This window comes from Pseudophryne corroboree, chromosome 6, assembly GCF_028390025.1.
Source record: "Pseudophryne corroboree isolate aPseCor3 chromosome 6, aPseCor3.hap2, whole genome shotgun sequence".
NCBI lineage: Eukaryota > Metazoa > Chordata > Amphibia > Anura > Myobatrachidae > Pseudophryne > Pseudophryne corroboree.
In genome coordinates, this window is record NC_086449.1 from 611,221,917 (window position 1) to 611,243,747 (window position 21,831).

General features: G+C 51.4%; 1 protein-coding gene across 1 annotated transcript in view; it reads right to left on the reverse strand.

Annotated features, from left to right (window-relative positions):
- LOC134934631 (trichohyalin-like) overlaps window positions 1–19,857 on the reverse strand; it is a 34,171-nt gene extending 14,314 nt beyond the window's left edge. Inside the window, exons 1-2 of the mRNA XM_063930021.1 lie at window positions 19,532–19,857; window positions 17,775–18,086 (exon numbers count right to left, since the gene is read on the reverse strand). Of these exons, the coding sequence (XP_063786091.1) occupies window positions 17,775–18,086; window positions 19,532–19,857 (638 nt within the window). The remainder of the gene's footprint in view (window positions 1–17,774; window positions 18,087–19,531) is intronic.
- Window positions 19,858–21,831: the final 1,974 nt, after the last annotated feature.

The following is a 21,831-nucleotide window of genomic DNA, read 5'->3' on the forward strand; positions in this document are numbered from 1 at the left end:
TTCATCCTGCCTCTCCTCTGCCTTATATTTGTCCTGCCTCTCCTCTGCCCTACAGTCCCCCTGCCTCTCCACTGCCCTATAGTCATCCTGCCACTTCTCTGCCCTATAGTCATCCTACCTCTCCTCTGTCCTATAGTCATCCTGCCTCTCCTCTGTCCTATAGTCATCCTGCCTCTCCTCTGTCCTATAGTCAACCTGCCTTTCCTCTGCTCTATAGTAATCGTACCTCTCCTCTGCCCTACAGTCATCCTGCCTCTCCTCTGTCCTGTAGTCATCCTGCCTCTCCTCTGCCCTACAGTCATACTGCCTCTCCCCTGTCCTATAGTCATCCTGCTTCTCCTCTGTCCTATAGTCATCCTGCCTCTACTCTGTCCTATAGTCATCCTCCCTCTCCTCTGTCCTATAGTCATCCTCCCTCTCCTCTGTCCTATAGTCATCCTGCCTCTCCTCTGTCCTATAGTCATTCTGCCTCTCCTCTGTCCTATAGTCATCCTGCCTCTCCTCTGCCCTATAATCATTCTGCCTCTCCTCTGCCCTATAGTCATCCTGCCTGTCCTCTGTCCTATAGTCATCCTTCCTCACCTCTGCCCTGCAGTCATCCTGCCTCTCCTCTGCCTTATATTCGTCCTGCCTCTCCTCTGACTTATATTCGTCCTGCCTCTCCTCTGCCTTATATTCGTCCTGCCTCTCCTCCGTCCTATATTCATCCTGTCTCTCCTCTGCCTTATATTCGTCCTGCCTCTCCTCTGCCTTATATTCATCCTGCCTCTCCTCTGTCCTATAGTCATCCTGCCTCTCCTCTGTCCTATAGTCAACCTGCCTTTCCTCTGCCCTATAGTCATCCTGCCTCTCCTCTGTCCTATAGTCATCCTGCCTCTCCTCTGCCCTACAGTCATACTGCCTCTCCTCTGTCCTATAGTCATCCTGCCTCTCCTCTGTCCTATAGTCATCCTGCCTCTCCTCTGCCTTATATTTGTCCTGCCTCTTCTCTGCCTTATATTCATCCTGCCTCTCCTCTGCCTTATATTCATCCTGCCTCTCCTCTGCCCTACAGTCCCCCTGCCTCTCCTCTGCCCTATAGTCATCCTGCCTCTCCTCTGTCCTATAGTCATCCTGCCTCTCCTCTGTCCTATAGTCATCCTGCCTCTCCTCTGCCCTGCAGTCATACTGCCTCTCCTCTGTCCTATAGTCATCCTGCCTCTCCTCTGCCTTATATTCGTCCTGCCTCTCCTCTGCCTTATATTCGTCCTGCCTCTCCTCTGCCTTATATTCATCCTGCCTCTCCTCTGTCCTATAGTCATCCTGCCTCTCCTCTGCCCTGCAGTCATCCTGCCTCTCCTCTGCCTTATATTCGTCCTGCCTCTCCTCTGCCTTATATTCGTCCTGCCTCTTCTCTGTCCTATAGTCATCCTGCCTCTCCTCTGCCTTATATTCGTCCTGCCTCTCCTCTGCCTTATATTCGTCCTGCCTCTCCTCTGCCTTATATTCGTCCTGCCTCTCATCTGCCTTATATTCGTCCTGCCTCTCCTCTGCCTTATATTCATCCTGCCTCTCCTCTGTCCTATAGTCATCCTGCCTCTCCTCTGTCCTATAGTCATCCTGCCTCTCCTCTGCCTTATATTCGTCCTGCCTCTTCTCTGCCTTATATTCGTCCTGCCTCTCCTCTGCCTTATATTCATCCTGCCTCTCCTATGCCTTATATTCGTCCTGCCTCTCCTCTGCCTTATATTCATCCTGCCTCTCCTCTGTATTATAGTCATCCTGCCTCTCCTCTGTCCTATAGTCATACTGCCTCTCCTCTGTCCTATAGTCATACTGCCTCTCCTCTGTCCTATAGTCATTCTGCCTCTCCTCTGTCCTATAGTCAACCTGCCTTTCCTCTGCCCTATAGTCATCCTGCCTCTCCTCTGTCCTATAGTCATCCTGCCTCTCCTCTGTCCTATAGTCATCCTGCCTCTCCTCTGTCCTATAGTCATCCTGCCTCTCCTCTGTCCTATAGTCATCCTGCCTCTCCTCTGCCCTACAGTCATACTGCCTCTCCTCTGTCCTATAGTCATCCTGCCTCTCCTCTGTCCTATAGTCATCCTGCCTCTCCTCTGCCTCATATTTGTCCTGCCTCTCCTCTGCCTTATATTCGTCCTGCCTCTCCTCTGCCTTATATTCCTCCTGCCTCTCCTCTGTCCTACAGTCATCCTGCCTCTCCTCTGCCTTATATTCATCCTGCCTCTCCTCTGTCCTATAGTCATCCTGCCTCTCCTCTGTCCTATAGTCTTCCTGCCTCTCCTTTGCCCTACAGTCATACTTCCTCTCCTCTGTCCTATAGTCATCCTGCCTCTCCTCTGTCCTATTGTCATTCTGCCTCTCCTCTGTCCAATAGTCATTCTGCCTCTCCTCTGTCCAATAGTCATTCTGCCTCTCCTCTGCCCTATAGTCATTCTGCCTCTCCTCTGCCCTATAGTCATCCTGCCTCTCCTCTGCCCTATAGTCATTCTGCCTCTCCTCTGCCCTGCAGTCATACTGCCTCTCCTCTGCCCTGCAGTCATCCTGCCTCTCCTCTGCCTTATATTCGTCCTGCCTCTCCTCTGCCTTATATTCGTCCTGCCTCTCCTCTGCCTTATATTCATCCTGCCTCTCCTCTGCCTTATATTCATTCTGCCTCTCCTCTGCCTTATATTCATCCTGCCTCTCCTCTGCCCTATAGTCATCCTGCCTCTCCTCTGTCCTATAGTCATCCTGCCTCTCCTCTGCCCTACAGTCATACTGCCTCTCCTCTGTCCTATAGTCATCCTGCCTCTCCTCTGTCCTATAGTCATCCTGCCTCTCCTCTGCCTCATATTTGTCCTGCCTCTCCTCTGCCTTATATTCATCCTGCCTCTCCTCTGCCTTATATTCATCCTGCCTCTCCTCTGCACTACAGTCCCCCTGCCTCTCCTCTGCCCTATAGTCATCCTGCATCTCCTCTGTCCTATAGTCATCCTGCCTCTCCTCTGTCCTATAGTCATCCTGCCTCTCCTCTGCCCTGCAGTCATACTGCCTCTCCTCTGTCCTTTAGTCATCCTGCCTCTCCTCTGCCTTATATTCGTCCTGCTTCTCCTCTGCCTTATATTCGTCCTGCCTCTCCTCTGCCTTATATTCATCCTGCCTCTCCTCTATCCTTTAGTCATCCGGCCTCTCCTCTGTCCTATAGTCATCCTGCCTCTCCTCTGCCTTATATTCGTCCTGCCTCTCCTCTGCCTTATATTCGTCCTGCCTCTCCTCTGCCTTATATTCATCCTGCCTCTCCTCTGTCCTATAGTCATTTTGCCTCTCCTCTGCCCTACAGTCCCCCTGCCTCTCCTCTGTCCTATAGTCATTCTGCCTCTCCTCTGTCCTATAGTCATCCTGCCTCTCCTCTGTCCTATAGTCATCCTGCGTCTCCTCTGTCCTATAGTCATCTTGCCTCTCCTCTGCCTTATATTCGTCCTGCCTCTCCTCTGCCTTATATTTGTCCTGCCTCTCCTCTGCCTTATATTCATCCTGCCTCTCCTCTGCCTTATATTTGTCCTGCCTCTCCTCTGCCCTACAGTCCCCCTGCCTCTCCACTGCCCTATAGTCATCCTGCCACTTCTCTGCCCTATAGTCATCCTACCTCTCCTCTGTCCTATAGTCATCCTGCCTCTCCTCTGTCCTATAGTCATCCTGCCTCTCCTCTGTCCTATAGTCAACCTGCCTTTCCTCTGCTCTATAGTAATCGTACCTCTCCTCTGCCCTACAGTCATCCTGCCTCTCCTCTGTCCTGTAGTCATCCTGCCTCTCCTCTGCCCTACAGTCATACTGCCTCTCCCCTGTCCTATAGTCATCCTGCTTCTCCTCTGTCCTATAGTCATCCTGCCTCTACTCTGTCCTATAGTCATCCTCCCTCTCCTCTGTACTATAGTCATCCTGCCTCTCCTCTGTCCTATAGTCATTCTGCCTCTCCTCTGTCCTATAGTCATCCTGCCTCTCCTCTGCCCTATAATCATTCTGCCTCTCCTCTGCCCTATAGTCATCCTGCCTGTCCTCTGTCCTATAGTCATCCCTCCTCTCCTCTGCCCTGCAGTCATCCTGCCTCTCCTCTGCCTTATATTCGTCCTGCCTCTCCTCTGCCTTATATTCGTCCTGCCTCTCCTCTGCCTTATATTCGTCCTGCCTCTCCTCTGCCTTATATTCGTCCTGCCTCTCCTCTGCCTTATATTCGTCCTGCCTCTCCTCTGCCTTATATTCATCCTGCATCTCCTCTGTCCTATAGTCATCCTGCCTCCTCTGTCCTATAGTCATCCTGCCTCTCCTCTGCTTATATTCATCCTGCCTCTCCTTTGCCCTACAGTCATACTGCCTCTCTTCTGTCCTATAGTCATCCTGCCTCTCCTCTGCCCTATAGTCATCCTGCCTGTCCTCTGTCCTATAGTCATCCTTCCTCTCCTCTGCCCTGCAGTCATCCTGCCTCTCCTCTGCCTTATATTCGTCCTGCCTCTCCTCTGCCTTATATTCGTCCTGCCTCTCCTCTGCCTTATATTCGTCCTGCCTCTCCTCTGCCTTATATTCATCCTGCCTCTCCTCTGCCCTATAGTCATTCTGCCTCTCCTCTGTCCTATAGTCATCCTGCTTCTCCTCTGTCCTATAGTCATCCTGCCTCTCCTCTGTCCTATAGTCATCCTGCCTCTCCTCTGCCTTATATTCGTCCTGCCTCTCCTCTGCCTTATATTCATCCTGCCTCTCCTCTGCCCTATAGTCATTCTGCCTCTCCTCTGTCCTATAGTCATCCTGCCTCTCCTCTGTCCTATAGTCATTCTGCCTCTCCTCTGTCCTATAGTCATCCTGCCTCTCCTCTGTACTATAGTCATCCTGCCTCTCTTCTGTCCTATAGTCATCCTGCCTCTCCTCTGTCCTATAGTCATCCTGCCTCTCCTCTGCCCTACAGTCATACTGCCTCTCCTCTGTCCTATAGTCATCCTGCTTCTCCTCTGTCCTATAGTCATCCTGCCTCTCCTCTGTCCTATAGTCTTCCTGCCTCTCCTCTGCCTTATATTCGTCCTGCCTCTCCTCTGCCTTATATTCGTCCTGCCTCTCCTATGCCTTATATTCATCCTGCCTCTCCTCTGTCCTATAGTCATTCTGCCTCTCCTCTGTCCTATAGTCAACCTGCCTTTCCTCTGCTCTATAGTCATCCTGCCTCTCCTCTGCCCTACAGTCATCCTGCCGCTCCCCTGTCCTATAGTCATCCTGCCTCTCCTCTGCCCTACAGGTCATACTGCCTTTCCTCTGTCCTATAGTCATCCTGCCTCTCCTCTGTCCTATAGTCATCCTGCCTCTCTTCTGTCCTATAGTCATCCTGCCTCTCCTCTGTCCTATAGTCATTCTGCCTCTCCTCTGTCCTATAGACATTCTGCCTCTCCTCTGTCCTATAGTCATCCTGCCTCTCCTCTGTCCTATAGTCATCCTGACTCTACTCTGTCCTATAGTCATCCTGCTTCTCCTCTGTCCTATAGTCATCCTGCCTCTCCTCTGCCCTTTAGTCTTCCTGCCTCTCCTCTGCCTTATATTCGTCCTGCCTCTCCTCTGCCTTTTATTCGTCCTGCCTCTCCTATGCCTTATATTCACCCTGCCTCTCCTCTGTCCTATAGTCATTCTGCCTCTCCTCTCTCCTATAGTCAACCTGCCTTTCCTCTGCTCTATAGTCATCCTGCCTCTCCTCTGCCCTACAGTCATCCTGCCGCTCCCCTGTCCTATAGTCATCCTGCCTCTCCTCTGCCCTACAGGTCATACTGCCTTTCCTCTGTCCTATAGCCATCCTGCCTCTCCTCTGTCCTATAGTCATCCTGCCTCTCTTCTGTCCTATAGTCATCATGCCTCTCCTCTGTCCTATAGTCATCCTGCCTCTCCTCTGTCCTATACTTATTCTGCCTCTCCTCTGTCCTATAGTCATCCTGCCTCTCCTCTGCCCTATAGTCATTCTGCCTCTCCTCTGCCCTATAGTCATCCTGCCTCTCCTCTGTCCTATAGTCATCCTGCCTCTCCTCTGTCCTATTGTCATCCTGCCTCTCCTCTGTCCTATAGTCATCCTGCCTCTCCTCTGCCCTGCAGTTATCCTGCCTTTCCTCTGCCTTATATTCGTCCTGCCTCTCCTCTGCCTTATATTCGTCCTGCCTCTCCTCTACCTTATATTCGTCCTGCCTCTTCTCTGCCTTATATTCGTCCTGCCTCTCCTCTGCCTTATTTTCGTCCTGCCTCTCCTCTGCCTTATATTCGTCCTGCCTCTCCTCTGCCTTATATTCGTCCTGCCTCTCCTCTGCCTTATATTCGTCCTGCCTCTCCTCTGCCTTATATTCGTCCTGCCTCTCCTCTGCCTTATTTTCGTCCTGCCTCTCCTCTGCCTTATATTCGTCCTGCCTCTCCTCTGCCTTATATTCGTCCTGCCTCTCCTCTGCCTTATATTCGTCCTGCCTCTCCTCTGCCTTACATTCGTCATGCCTCTCCTCTGCCTTATATTCGTCCTGCCTCTCCTCTGCCTTGTATTCATCCTGCCTCTCCTCTGTCCTATAGTCATCCTGCCTCTCCTCTGTCCTATAGTCATCCCGCCTCTCCTCTGTCCTATAATCATCTTGCCTCTCCTCTGCCTTATATTTGTCCTGCTTCTCCTCTGCCTTATATTCATCCTGCCTCCTCTCTGCCTTATATTCATCCTGCCTCTCCTCTGCCCTACAGTCCCCCTGCCTCTCCTCTGCCCTGTAGTCATCCTGCCTCTCCTCTGTCCTATAGTCATCCTGCCTCTCCTCTATCCTATAGTCATCCTGCCTCTCCTCTGTCCTATAGTCATCCTGCCTCTCCTCTGCCTTATATAAGTCCTGCCTCTCCTCTGCCTTATATTCATCCTGCCTCTCCTCTGTCCTATAGTCATCCTGCCTCTCCTCTGCCCTACAGTCCCCCTGCCTCTCCTCTGTCCTATAGTCATCCTGCCTCTCCTCTGTCCTATAGTCATCCTGCGTCTCCTCTGTCCTATAGTCATCTTGCCTCTCCTCTGCCCTACAGTCATCCTGCCTCTCTTCTGCCTTATAATCGACCTGCCTCTCCTCTACCTTATATTTGTCCTGCCTCTCCTCTGCCTTATATTCATCCTGCCTCTCCTCTGTCCTACAGTCATCCTGCCTCTCCTCTGTCCTATAGTCATCCTGCCTCTCCTCTGTCCTATAGTCAACCTGTCTTTCCTCTGCTCTTTAGTCATCCTGCCTCTCCTCTGTCCTATTGTCATCCTGCCTCTCCTCTGTCCTATAATCATCCTGCCTCTCCTCTGTCCTATAGTTATTCTGCCTCTTCTCTGTCCTATAGTCATCCTTCCTCTCCTCTGCCCTATAGTCATTCTGCCTCTCCTCTGCCCTATAGTCATCCTGCCTCTCCTCTGTCCTATAGTCATCCTGCCTCTCCTCTGCCCTGCAGTCATCCTGCCTCTCCTCTGCCTTATATTCGTCCTGCCTCTCCTCTGCCTTATATTCGTCCTGCCTCTCCTCTGCCTTATATTCGTCCTGCCTCTCTTCTGCCTTATATTCGTCCTGCCTCTCCTCTGCCTTATATTCGTCCTGCCTCTCCTCTGTCCTATAGTCATCCTGCCTCTCCTCTGCCTTATATTCATCCTGCCTCTGCTCTGTCTTATATTCGTCCTGCCTCTCCTCTGCCTTATATTCGTCCTGCCTCTCCTCTGCCTTATATTCGTCCTGCCTCTCCTCTGCCTTATATTCATCCTGCCTCTCCTCTGTCCTATAGTCATCCTGCCCGTCCTCTGCCCTACAGTCCCCCTGCCTATCCTTTGTCCTATAGTCATCCTGCCTCTCCTCTGTCCTATAGTCATCCTGAGTCTCCTCTATCCTATAGTCAACTTGCCTCTCCTCTGCCCTACAGTCATCCTGCCTCTCTTCTGCCTTATATTCGTCCTGACTCTCCTCTGCCTTATATTTGTCCTGCCTCTCCTCTGCCTTATATTCATCCTGCCTCTCCTCTGTCCTACAGTTATCCTGCCTCTCCTCTGTCCTATAGTCATCCTGCCTCTCCTCTGTCCTACAGTCATCCTGCCTCTCCTCTGTCCTTTAGTCATCCTGCCTCTCCTCTGTCCTATTGTCATCCTGCCTCTCCTCTGTCCTATAGTCATTCTGCCTCTCCTCTGTCCTATAGTCATCCTGCCTCTCCTGTGTCCTATAGTCATTCTGCCTCTCCTCTGCCCTATAGTCATCCTGCCTCTTCTCTTTCCTATAGTCATCCTGCCTCTCCTCTGCCCTGCAGTCATCCTGCCTCTCCTCTGCCTTATATTCGTCCTGCCTCTCCTCTGCCTTATATTCGTCCTGCCTCTCCTCTGCCTTATATTCGTCCTGCCTCTCCTCTGCCTTATATTCGTCCTGCCTCTCCTCTGCCTTATATTCATCCTGCCTCTCCTCTGTCCTATAGTCATCCTGCCTCTCCTCTGTCCTATAGTCATCCTGCCTCTCCTCTGCCTAATGTTCGTCCTGCCTCTCCTCTGCCTTATATTCGTCCTGCCTCTCCTCTGCCTTACATTCATCCTGCCTCTCCTCTGTCCTATAGTCATCCTGCCTCTCCATTGTCCTATAGTCATACTGCCTCTCCTCTGTCCTATAGTCATCCTGCCTCTCCTCTGCCTTATATTCGTCCTGCCACTCCTCTGCCTTATATTCATCCTGCCTCTCCTCTGTCCTATAGTCATTCTGCCTCTCCTCTGTCCTCTAGTCAACCTGCCTTTCCTCTGCCCTATAGTCATCCTGCCTCTCCTCTGTCCTATAGTCATCCTGCCTCTCCTCTGTCCTATAGTCATCCTGTCTCTTCTCTGTCCTATAGTCATCCTGCCTCTCCTTTGCCCTACAGTCATACTGCCTCTCCTCTGTCCTATAGTCATCCTACCTCTCCTCTGCCTTATATTCGTCCTTCCTCTCATCTGCCTTATATTCGTCCTGCCTCTCCTCTACCTTATATTCATCCTGCCTCTCCTCTGTCCTACAGTCATCCTGCCTCTCCTCTGCCTTATATTCATCCTGCCTCTCCTCTGCCTTATATTCATCCTGCCTCTCCTCTGTCCTATAGTCATCCTGCCTCTCCTCTGCCTTATATTCGTCCTGCCTCTCCTCTGCCTTATATTCGTCCTGCCTCTCCTCTGCCTTATAATCGTCCTGCCTCTCCTCTGCCTTATATTCATCCTGCCTCTCCTCTGTCCTACAGTCATCCTGCCTCTCCTCTGCCTTTTATTCATCCTGCCTCTCCTCTGCCTTATATTCATCCTACCTCTCCTCTGTCCTATAGTCATCCTGCCTCTCCTCTGTTCTATAGTCAACCTGCCTTTCCTCTGCCCTATAGTCATCCTGCCTCTCCTCTGCCCTACAGTCATCCTGCCTCTCCTCTGTCCTATAGTCATCCTGCCTCTTCTCTGTCCTATAGTCATTCTGCCTCTCTTCTGTCCTATAGTCATCCTGCCTCTCCTCTGCCCTATAGTCATTCTGCCTCTCCTCTGCCCTACAGTCATACTGCCTCTCTTCTGTCCTATAGTCATCCTGCCTCTCCTCTGCCCTATAGTCATACTGCCTCTCCTCTGCCCTACAGTCCCCCTGCCTCTCCACTGCCCTATAGTCATCCTGCCTCTCCTCTGTCCTATAGTCATCCTGCCTCTCCTCTGTCCTATAGTCATCCTGCCTCTCCTTTGTCCTATAGTCATCCTGCTTCTCCTCTGTCCTATAGTCATCCTGCCTCTCCTCTGTCCTATAGTCATCCTGCCTCTCCTCTGCCTTATATTCCTCCTGCCTCTCCTCTGCCTTATATTCGTCCTGCCTCTCCTCTGCCTTATATTCATCCTGCCTCTCCTCAGCCCTATAGTCATTCTGCCTCTCCTCTGTCCTAAAGTTATCCTGCCTCTCCTATGTCCTATAGTCATCCTGCCTCTCCTCTGTACTATAGTCATCCTGCCTCTCTTCTGTCCTATAGTCATCCTGCCTCTCCTCTGTCCTATAGTCATCCTGCCTCTCCTCTGTCCTATAGTCATCCTGCCTCTACTCTGTCCTATAGTCATCCTGCTTCCCCTCTGTCCTATAGTCATCCTGCCTCTCCTCTGTCCTTTAGTCTTCCTGCCTCTCCTCTGCCTTATATTCGTCCTGCCTCTCCTCTGCCTTATATTCGTCCTGCCTCTCCTATGCCTTATATTCATCCTGCCTCTCCTCTGTCCTATAGTCATTCTGCCTCTCCTCTGTCCTATAGTCAACCTGCCTTTCCTCTGCTCTATAGTCATCCTGCCTCTCCTCTGCCCTACAGTCATCCTGCCGCTCCCCTGTCCTATAGTCATCCTGCCTCTCCTCTGCCCTACAGGTCATACTGCCTTTCCTCTGTCCTATAGTCTTCCTGCCTCTCCTCTGCCTTATATTCGTCCTGCCTCTCCTCTGCCTTATATTCGTCCTGCCTCTCCTCTGCCTTATATTCATCCTGCCTCTCCTCTGCCCTATAGTCATTCTGCCTCTCCTCTGTCCTATAGTTATCCTGCCGCTCCCCTGTCCTATAGTCATCCTGCCTCTCCTCTGCCCTACAGGTCATACTGCCTTTCCTCTGTCCTATAGTCATCCTGCCTCTCCTCTGTCATATAGTCATCCTGCCTCTCTTCTGTCCTATAGTCATCATGCCTCTCCTCTGTCCTATAGTCATCCTGCCTCTCCTCTGCCCTATAGTCATTCTGCCTCTCCTCTGCCCTATAGTCATCCTGCCTCTCCTCTGTCCTATAGTCATCCTGCCTCTCCTCTGTCCTATTGTCATCCTGCCTCTCCTCTGTCCTATAGTCATCCTGCCTCTCCTCTGCCCTGCAGTTATCCTGCCTCTCCTCTGCCTTATATTCGTCCTGCCTCTCCTCTGCCTTATATTCGTCCTGCCTCTCCTCTACCTTATATTCGTCCTGCCTCTTCTCTGCCTTATATTCGTCCTGCCTCTCCTCTGCCTTATTTTCGTCCTGCCTCTCCTCTGCCTTATATTCGTCCTGCCTCTCCTCTGCCTTATATTCGTCCTGCCTCTCCTCTGCCTTATATTCGTCCTGCCTCTCCTCTGCCTTATATTCGTCCTGCCTCTCCTCTGCCTTACATTAGTCATGCCTCTCCTCTGCCTTATATTCGTCCTGCCTCTCCTCTGCCTAGTATTCATCCTGCCTCTCCTCTGTCCTATAGTCATCCTGCCTCTCCTCTGTCCTATAGTCATCCTGCCTCTCCTCTATCCTATAATCATCTTGCCTCTCCTCTGCCTTATATTTGTCCTGCTTCTCCTCTGCCTTATATTCATCCTGCCTCCTCTCTGCCTTATATTCATCCTGCCTCTCCTCTGCCCTACAGTCCCCCTGCCTCTCCTCTGCCCTGTAGTCATCCTGCCTCTCCTCTGTCCTATAGTCATCCTGCCTCTCCTCTATCCTATAGTCATCCTGCCTCTCCTCTGTCCTATAGTCATCCTGCCTCTCCTCTACCTTATATACGTCCTGCCTCTCCTCTGCCTTATATTCATCCTGCCTCTCCTCTGTCCTATAGTCATCCTGCCTCTCCTCTACCTTATATACGTCCTGCCTCTCCTCTGCCTTATATTCATCCTGCCTCTCCTCTGCCCTACAGTCCCCCTGCCTCTCCTCTGTCCTATAGTCATCCTGCCTCTCCTCTGTCCTATAGTCATCTTGCCTATCCTCTGCCCTACAGTCATCCTGCCTCTCTTCTGCCTTATATTCGACCTGCCTCTCCTCTACCTTATATTTGTCCTGCCTCTCCTCTGCCTTATATTCATCCTGCCTCTCCTCTGTCCTACAGTCATCCTGCCTCTCCTCTGTCCTATAGTCATCCTGCCTCTCCTCTGTCCTATAGTCAACCTGCCTTTCCTCTGCTCTTTAGTCATCCTGCCTCTCCTCTGTCCTATTGTCATCCTGCCTCTCCTCTGTCCTATAATCATCCTGCCTCTCCTCTGTCCTATAGTTTTTCTGCCTCTCCTCTGTCCTATAGTCATCCTTCCTCTCCTCTGCCCTATAGTCATTCTGCCTCTCCTCTGCCCTGCAGTCATCCTGCCTCTCCTCTGCCTTATATTCGTCCTGCCTCTCCTCTGCCTTATATTCGTCCTGCCTCTCCTCTGCCTTATATTCGTCCTGCCTCTCCTCTGCCTTATATTCGTCCTGCCTCTCCTCTGTCCTATAGTCATCCTGCCTCTCCTCTGCCTTATATTCATCCTGCCTCTGCTCTGTCCTATAGTCATCCTTCCTCTCCTCTGTCCTATAGTCATCCTGCCTCTCCTCTGTCCTATAGTCATCCTGCCTCTCCTCTGTCCTTTAGTCATCCTGCCTCTCCTCTGCTTTATATTCATCCTGCCTCTCCTCTGCCTTATATTCGTCCTGCCTCTTCTCTGCCTTATATTCATCCTGCCTCTCCTCTGTCCTATAGTCATCCTGCCCGTCCTCTGCCCTACAGTCCCCCTGCCTCTCCTTTGTCCTATAGTCATCCTGCCTCTCCTCTGTCCTATAGTCATCCTGAGTCTCCTCTATCCTATAGTCATCTTGCCTCTCCTCTGTCCTATAGTCATCTTGCCCGTCCTCTGCCCTACAGTCCCCCTGCCTCTCCTTTGTCCTATAGTCATCCTGCCTCTCCTCTGTCCTATAGTCATCCTGCCTCTCCTCTGTCCTATAATCATCTTGCCTCTCCTCTGCCCTACAGTTATACTTCCTCTCCTCTGTCCTATAGTCATCCTGCCTCTCCTCTATTCTATAGTCATCCTGCCTCTCCTCTGTCCTATAGTCATTCTGCCTCTCCTCTGCCCTATAGTCATCCTGCCTCTTCTCTGTCCTATAGTCATCCTGCCTCTCCTCTGCCCTGCAGTCATCCTGCCTCTCCTCTGCCTTATATTCGTCCTGCCTCTCCTCTGCCTTATATTCGTCCTGCCTCTCCTCTGCCTTATATTCGTCCTGCCTCTCCTCTGCCTTATATTCGTCCTGCCTCTCCTTTGCCTTATATTCGTCCTGCCTCTCCTCTGCGTTATATTCGTCCTGCCTCTCCTCTGCCTTATATTCATCCTGCCTCTCCTCTGTCCTATAGTCATCCTGCCTCTCCTCTGTCCTATAGTCATCCTGCCTCTCCTCTGCCTAATATTCGTCCTGCCTCTCCTCTGCCTTATATTCGTCCTGCCTCTCCTCTGCCTTATATTCATCCTGCCTCTCCTCTGTCCTATAGTCATCCTGCCTCTCCATTGTCCTATAGTCATACTGCCTCTCCTCTGTCCTATAGTCATCCTGCCTCTCCTCTGCCTTATATTCGTCCTGCCACTCCTCTGCCTTATATTCATCCTGCCTCTCCTCTGTCCTATAGTCATTCTGCCTCTCCTCTGTCCTATAGTCAACCTGCCTTTCCTCTGCCCTATAGTCATCCTGCCTCTCCTCTGTCCTATAGTCATCCTGCCTCTCCTCTGTCCTATAGTCATCCTGTCTCTTCTCTGTCCTATAGTCATCCTGCCTCTCCTCTGCCCTACAGTCATACTGCCTCTCCTCTGTCCTATAGTCATCCTGCCTCTCCTCTGCCTTATATTCGTCCTTCCTCTCATCTGCCTTATATTCGTCCTGCCTCTCCTCTACCTTATATTCATCCTGCCTCTCCTCTGTCCTACAGTCATCCTGCCTCTCCTCTGCCTTATATTCATCCTGCCTCTCCTCTGCCTTATATTCATCCTGCCTCTCCTCTGTCCTATAGTCATCCTGCCTCTCCTCTGCCTTATATTCGTCCTGCCTCTCCTCTGCCTTATATTCGTCCTGCCTCTCCTCTGCCTTATATTCGTCCTGCCTCTCCTCTGCCTTATAATCGTCCTGCCTCTCCTCTGCCTTATATTCATCCTGCCTCTCCTCTGTCCTACAGTCATCCTGCCTCTCCTCTGCCTTATATTCATCCTGCCTCTCCTCTGCCTTATATTCATCCTACCTCTCCTCTGTCCTATAGTCATCCTGCCTCTCCTCTGTCCTATAGTCAACCTGCCTTTCCTCTGCCCTATAGTCATCCTGCCTCTCCTCTGCCCTACAGTCATCCTGCCTCTCCTCTGTCCTATAGTCATCCTGCCTCTCCTCTGAACTACAGTCATACTTCCTCTCCTCTGTCCTATAGTCATCCTGTCTCTCCTCTGTCCTATAGTCATCCTGCCTCTCCTCTGTCCTATAGTCATTCTGCCTCTCTTCTGTCCTATAGTCATCCTGCCTCTCCTCTGCCCTATAGTCATTCTGCCTCTCCTCTGCCCTATAGTCATCCTGCCTCTCCTCTGCCCTGCAGTCATACTGCCTCTCCTCTGCCCTGCAGTCATACTGCCTCTCCTCTGCCCTGCAGTCATCCTGCCTCTCCTCTGCCTTATATTCGTCCTGCCTCTCCTCTGCTTTATATTCGTCCTGCCTCTCCTCTGCCTTATATTCGTCCTGCCTCTCCTCTGCCTTATATTCATCCTGCCTCTCCTCTGCCTTATATTCATCCTGCCTCTCCTCTGTACTATAGTCATTATGCCTCTCCTCTGTCCTAAAGTCATCCTGCCTCTCCCCTGCACTATAGTCATTCTGCCTCTCCTCTGCCCTATAGTCATCCTGCCTCTTCTTTGTCCTATAGTCATCCTGCCTCTCCTCTGCACTGCAGTCATCCTGCCTCTCCTCTGCCTTATATTCGTCCTGCCTCTCCTCTGCCTTATATTCGTCCTGCCTCTCCTCTGCCTTATATTCGTCCTGCCTCTCCTTTGCCTTATATTCGTCCTGCCTCTCCTCTGCCTTTTATTCGTCCTGCCTCTCCTCTGCCTTATATTCATCCTGCCTCTCCTCTGTCCTATAGTCATCCTGCCTCTCCTCTGTCCTATAGTCATCCTGCCTCTTCTCTGTCCTATAGTTATCCTGCCTCTCCTCTGCCTTATATTCGTCCTGCCTCTCCTCTGCCTTATATTCGTCCTGCCTCTCCTCTGCCTTATAATCATCCTGCCTCTCCTCTGTCCTATAGTCATCCTGCCTCTCCTCTGTCCTATAGTCATACTGCCTCTCCTCTGTCCTATAGTCATCCTGCCTCTCCTCTGCCTTATATTCGCCCTGCTTCTCCTCTGCCTTATATTCATCCTGCCTCTCCTCTGTCCTAAAGTCATTCTGCCTCTCCTTTGTCCTATAGTCAACCTGCCTTTCCTCTGCCCTATAGTCATCCTGCCTCTCCTCTGTCCTATAGTCATCCTGCCTCTCCTCTGTCCTATAGTCATCCTGCCTCTCCTCTGTCCTATAGTCATCCTGCCTCTCCTCTGCCCTACAGTCATACTGCCTCTCCTCTGTCCTATAGTTATCCTGCCTCTCCTCTGCCTTATATTCGTCCTGTCTCTCCTCTGCCTTATATTCATCCTGCCTCTCTTCTGTCCTACAGTCATCCTGCCTATCCTCTGCCTTATATTAATCCTGCCTCTCCTCTGCCTTATGTTCATCCTGCCTCTCCTCTGCCCTATAGTCATCCTGCCTCTCCTCTGTCCTATAGTCATCCTGCCTCTCCTCTGCCTTATATTCGTCCTGCCTCTCCTCTGCCTTATATTCGTCCTGCCTCTCCTCTGCCTTATATTCGTCCTGCCTCTCCTCTGCCTTATATTCATCCTGCCTCTCCTCTGTCCTACAGTCATCCTGCCTATCCTCTGCCTTATATTCATCCTGCCTCTCCTCTGCCTTATATTCATCCTGCCTCTCCTCTGTCCTATAGTCATCCTGCCTCTCCTCTGTCCTATAGTTATCCTGCCTCTCCTCTGCCTTATATTCGTCCTGCCTCTCCTCTGCCTTATATTCGTCCTGCCTCTTCTCTGCCTTATATTCATCCTGCCTCTCCTCTGTCCTATAGTCATCCTGCCTCTCCTCTGTCCTATAGTCATCCTGCCTCTCCTCTGCCTTATATTCATCCTGCCTCTCCTCTGCCTTATATTCGTCCTGCCTCTCCTCTGCCTTATATTCATCATGCCTCTCCTCTGTCCTATAGTCATCCTGCCTCTCCTCTGTCCTATAGTCAACCTGCCTTTCCTCTGCCCTATAGTCATCCTGCCTCTCCTCTGTCCTATAGTCATCCTGCCTCTCCTCTGCCCTACAGTCATACTGCCTCTCCTCTGTCCTATAGTCATCCTGCCTCTCCTCTGTCCTATAGTCATCCTGCCTCTCCTCTGCCTTATATTCATCCTGCCTCTCCTCTGTCCTACAGTCATCCTGCCTTTCCTCTGCCTTATATTCATCCTGCCTCTCCTCTGCCTTATATTCATCCTGCCTCTCCTCTGTCCTATAGTCATCCTGCCTCTCCTCTGTCCTATAGTCATCCTGCCTCTCCTCTGCCTTATATTCATCCTGCCTCTCCTCTGCCTTATATTCATCCTGCCTCTCCTCTGTCCTACAGTCATCCTGCCTATCCTCTGCCTTATATTCATCCTGCCTCTCCTCTGCCTTATATTCATCCTGTCTTTCCTCTGCCCTATAGTCATCCTGCCTCTCCTATGCCCTACAGTCAGCCTGCCTCTCCTCTGTCCTATAGTCACCCTGCCTCTCCTCTGCCCTACAGTTATACTTCCTCTCCTCTGTCCTATAGTCATCCTGCCTCTCCTCTATTCTATAGTCATACTGCCTCTCCTCTGTCCTATAGTCATTCTGCCTCTCTTCTGTCCTATAGTCATCCTGCCTCTCCTCTGTCCTATAGTCATCCTGCCTCTCCTCTCTCCTATAGTCATCCTGCCTCTCCTCTGTCCTATAGTCATTCTGCCTCTCTTCTGTCCTATAGTCATTCTGCCTCTCCTCTGCCCTATAGTCATCCTGCCTCTCCTCTGTCCTATAGTCATCCTGCCTCTCCTCTGCCCTGCAGTCATCCTGCCTCTCCTCTGAGTTATATTCGTCCTGCCTCTCCTCTGCCTTATATTCGTCTTGCCTCTCCTCTGCCTTTTATTCGTCCTGCCTCTCCTTTGCCTTATATTCGTCCTGCCTCTCCTCTGCCTTATATTCGTCCTGCCTCTCCTCTGCCTTATATTCATCCTGCCTCTCCTCTGTCCTACAGTCATCCTGCCTCTCCTCTGTCCTATAGTCATCCTGCCTCTCCTCTGTCCTATAGTCATCCTGCCTCTCCTTTGTCCTATAGTCATCCTGCATCTCCTCTGCCGTCTATTCGTCCTGCCTCTCCTCTGCCTTATATTCGTCCTGCCTCTCCTCTGCCTTATAATCATCCTGCCTCTCCTCTGTCCTATAGTCATCCTGCCTCTCCTCTGCCTTATATACGTCCTGCCTCTCCTCTGCCTTATATTCGTCCTGCCTCTCCTCTGCCTTATAATCATCCTGCCTCTCCTCTGTCCTATAGTCATCCTGCCTCTCCTCTGTCCTATAGTCATACTGCCTCTCCTCTGTCCTATAGTCATCCTGCCTCTCCTCTGCCTTATATTCGTCCTGCCTCTCCTCTGCCTTATATTCATCCTGCCTCTCCTCTGTCCTATAGTCATTCTGCCTCTCCTTTGTCCTATAGTCAACCTGCCTTTCCTCTACCCTATAGTCATCCTGCCTCTTCTCTGTCCTATAATCATCCTGCCTCTCCTCTGCCCTACAGTCATACTGCCTCTCCTCTGTCCTATAGTCATCCTGCCTCTCCTGTGTCCTATAGTCATCCTGCCTCTCCTCTGTCCTATAGTCATCCTGCCTCTCCTCTGTCCTATAGTCATCCTGCCTCTCCTCTGTCCTATAGTCATCCTGCCTCTCCTCTGCCCTACAGTCATACTGCCTCTCCTCTGTCCTATAGTCATCCTGCCTCTCCTCTGCCTTATATTCGTCCTGCCTCTCCTCTGACTTATATTTGTTCTGCCTCTCCTCTGCCTTATATTCATCCTGACTCTCCTCTGTCCTACAGTCATCCTGCCTCTCCTCTGCCTTATATTCATCCTGCCTCTCCTCTGCCTTATATTCATCCTGCCTCTCCTCTGTGCTATAGTCATCCTGCCTCTCCTCTGTCCTATAGTCAACCTGCATTTCCTCTGCCCTATAGTCATCCTGCCTCTCCTCTACCCTACAGTCATCCTGCCTCTCCTCTGTCCTATAGTCATTCTGCCCCTCTTCTGTCCTTTAGTTATCCTGCCTCTCCTCTGCCCTATAGTCATTCTGCCTCTCCTCTGCCCTATAGTCATCCTACCTCTCCTCTGTCCTATAGTCATCCTGCCTCTCCTCTGCCCTGCAGTCATACTGCCTCTCCTCTGCCCTGCAGTCATCCTGCCTCTCCTCTGTCCTATAGTCATCCTGCCTCTCCTCTGCCTTATATTCGTCCTGCCTCTCCTCTGTCCTATAGTCATCCTGCCTCTCCTCTGCCTTATATTCGTCCTGCCTCTCCTCTGTCCTATAGTCATCCTGCCTCTCCTCTGCCTTATATTCGTCCTTCCTCTCCTCTGCCTTATATTTGTCCTGCCTCTCCTCTGCCTTATATTCGTCCTGCCTCTCCTCTGCCTTATATTCATCCTGCCTCTCCTCTGCTTTATATTCATCCTGCCTCTCCTCTGTCCTATAGTCATCCTGCCTCTCCTCTGTCCTATAGTCAACCTGCCTTTCCTCTGCCCTACAGTCATACTGCCTCTCCTCTGTCCTATAGTCATCCTGCCTCTCCTCTGTCCTATAGTGATCCTGCCTCTCCTCTGTCCTATAGTCATCCTGCCTCTCCTCTGCCTTATATTTATCCTGCCTCTCCTCTGCCTTATATTCATCCTGCCTCTCCTCTGCCCTACAGTCACCCTGCCTCTCCTCTGCCCTATAGTCATCCTGCCTCTCCTCTGTCCTATAGTCATCCTGCCTCTCCTCTGTCCTATAGTCATCCTGCCTCTCCTCTGCCCTGCAGTCTTACTGCCTCTCCTCTGTCCTATAGTCATCCTGCCTCTCCTCTGCCTTATATTCGTCCTGCTTCTCCTCTGCCTTATATTCGTCCTGCCTCTCCTCTGCCTTATATTAATCCTGCCTCTATTCTGTCCTATAGTCATCCTGCCTGTCCTCTGTCCTATAGTCATCCTGCCTCTCCTCTGCCTTATATTCGTCCTGCCTCTCCTCTGCCTTATATTCGTCCTGCCTCTCCTCTGCCTTAAATTCATCCTGCCTCTCCTCTGTCCTATAGTCATCTTGCCTCTCTCTGCCCTACAGTCATACTGCCTCTCCTCTGTCCTATAGTCATCCTGCCTCTCCTCTGTCCTATAGTCATCCTGCGTCTCCTCTGTCCTATAGTCATCTTGCCTCTCCTCTTCCTTGTATTCGTCCTGCCTATCCTCTGCCTTATATTCGTCCTGCCTCTCCTCTGCCTTATATTCGTCCTACCTCTCCTCTGCCTTATATTCATCCTGCCTCTCCTCTTCCTTATATTCATCCTGCCTCTCCTCTGTCCTATAGTCATCCTGCCTCTCCTCTGTCCTATAGTCATCCTGCCTCTCCTCTGTCCTATAGTCATCCTGCCTCTCCTCTGCCCTACAGTCATCCTGCGTCTCCTCTGCCTTATATTCATCCTGCCTTTCCTCTGCCTTATATTCATCCTGCCTCTCCTCTGTCCTACAGTCATCCTGCGTCTCCTCTGCCTTATATTCATCCTGCCTCTCTTCTGCCTTATATTCATCCGGCCTCTCATCTACCTTATATTCATCCTGCCTCTCCTCTGTCCTATAGTCATCCTGCCTCTCCTCTGTCCTACAGTCATACTGCCTCTCCTCTGTCCTATAGTCATTCTGCCTCTCCTCTGTCCTATAGTCAAACTGCCTTTCCTCTGCCCCAGTGGCGGATTTAGGGGGGGGGGCACCAAGGCACGTGCCCCCCCGGTCATTTTTAGTGCAGACTGACATGCGGACTAGCGTCCGCATGTCAGTCTGCGGTCTCGTTTCGTCCCCTGCTGTTAGGAGGGACACGGAGGGCACAGTGCACGCCTCTCCTGTGTCCCTCCTGTGTCTCCGGCGGCCGCTGGTCTCATAAAGGAAGTGCCGTTCGTGAGCACTTCCTTTATTACAGTGACCCGCGGCCGCCGGAGACACAGGAGGGACACAGGAGAGGCGCGCACTGTGCCCTCCGTGTCCCTCCTAACAGCAGGGGAGCGGGGGGAGCATCGGCGGCGGCGGCGGCGGAGGAAGGGACGCACTGGGGGGTTATATCTGGCACTGGGGGCATATTTGGCAGGGAGGGGGGAGAACATCTGGCACTGGGGACATATATGGCACTGGGGGGAATATCTGGCACTGGGGGCATATCTGGCACTTGGGGGGGGGGATATCTGGCACTGGGGCATATTTGGCAGGGAGGGGGGGGGGGGAGAATATCTGGCACTGGGGACATATATGGCACTGGGGGGAATATCTGGCACTGGGGGCATATCTGGCACGGGGGGGGGGATATCTGGCACTGGGGGCATATGTGGCACTGGGGGGGGGGATATGTGGCACTGGGGGGAATAACTAGCAGGGGAGGGATATCTGGCACTGGGTGCATATGTGGCACTGGGGGGGGGAATATCTGGCACTGGGGCATATGTGGCACTGGGGGCATATAAAGCACTGGGGGGGGAGATATCTGGCACTGGGGGCATATGTGGCACTGTCTGGGAATATCTGGCACTGGGGGTATATGTGTACCTGGCACATGGGGGGGGCTATATTTGGCACTGGGGGCATGTGAGTACCTGGCACCGTGGGGGAATATCTGGCACTGGGGACATATGTGGCACTGGGAGCACAGCCCTAGCAACAAGGACTACCTCCTAGCAACGAGCATGACACCCAGTGCATGAAACCCCTGGCAACGAGCATGACACCCAGTGCATGAAACCCCTGGCAACGAGCATGACACCCTGAGCATGAAAACCCCTGGCACCGTGCATGGAACCAAGAGCATGAAACCCCTGGCAACGAGCATGACACCCAGTGCATGAAACCCCTGACAACGAGCAGGTATTTGAAAAGTAATTAGAAGCCTTACTGTAGGACTTAATGTGTAATGGGCATTACGGTGTGTGGCATAATGTATCACGGACATTGCGGTGTGGGTCATAATGTGTCACAGGCATTACGGTGTATGGTATACTATATCGCTGGCATTGTGATATGTGGTATAATGTCTCAGGGTCATTGCAGTGTGTGGCATAATGTATCACGGACATTGCGGTGTGTGTCATAATGTGTCAGGCATTACGGTGTGTGGTATACTATATCACGGGCATTGTGGTATGTGGTATAATGTCTCAGGGTCATTGCAGTGTGGCATAATATATAACGGGCATTACGGTGTGTGGCATAGGGTATAACGGGCATTGCGGTATGTGTCACAGGCATTACGGTGTATGGTATACTATATCACGGGCATTGTGGTATAATGTCTCAAGGTCATTGCAGTGTGTGGCATAATGTGTCACAGACATTGTATGTGCTATAATGTATCAGGGGCATTGCAGTGTGTAGCATAATGTATAACGGGCATTGCGATTCCTGTCATAATGTGTCACAGGCATTACGGTGTGTGGCATAATGTGTCACAGGCATTACGGTGTGTGGCATAATGTGTCTGGGGCATTACAGTGTGTGCATATTGTGTCGTGCATTATTGTGTGTGGCATAATGTCTAAGGGCCATTCCAGTATGTGGCATAATGTATACTGGGCATTACTATAAGGAGGAAAAATGACAAATAATGTAAGGGGCATGAATCAGGATTATTTTTCTTTCCTGTGGTGGCTAACGTCTGGGCGTGCAGGTTGCAAAACTGGGGTATAAGGTAGTCTTTTCCTGCAATACCACGCCCATTCCAACGAAGCCACGCCCATTCCAACGAAG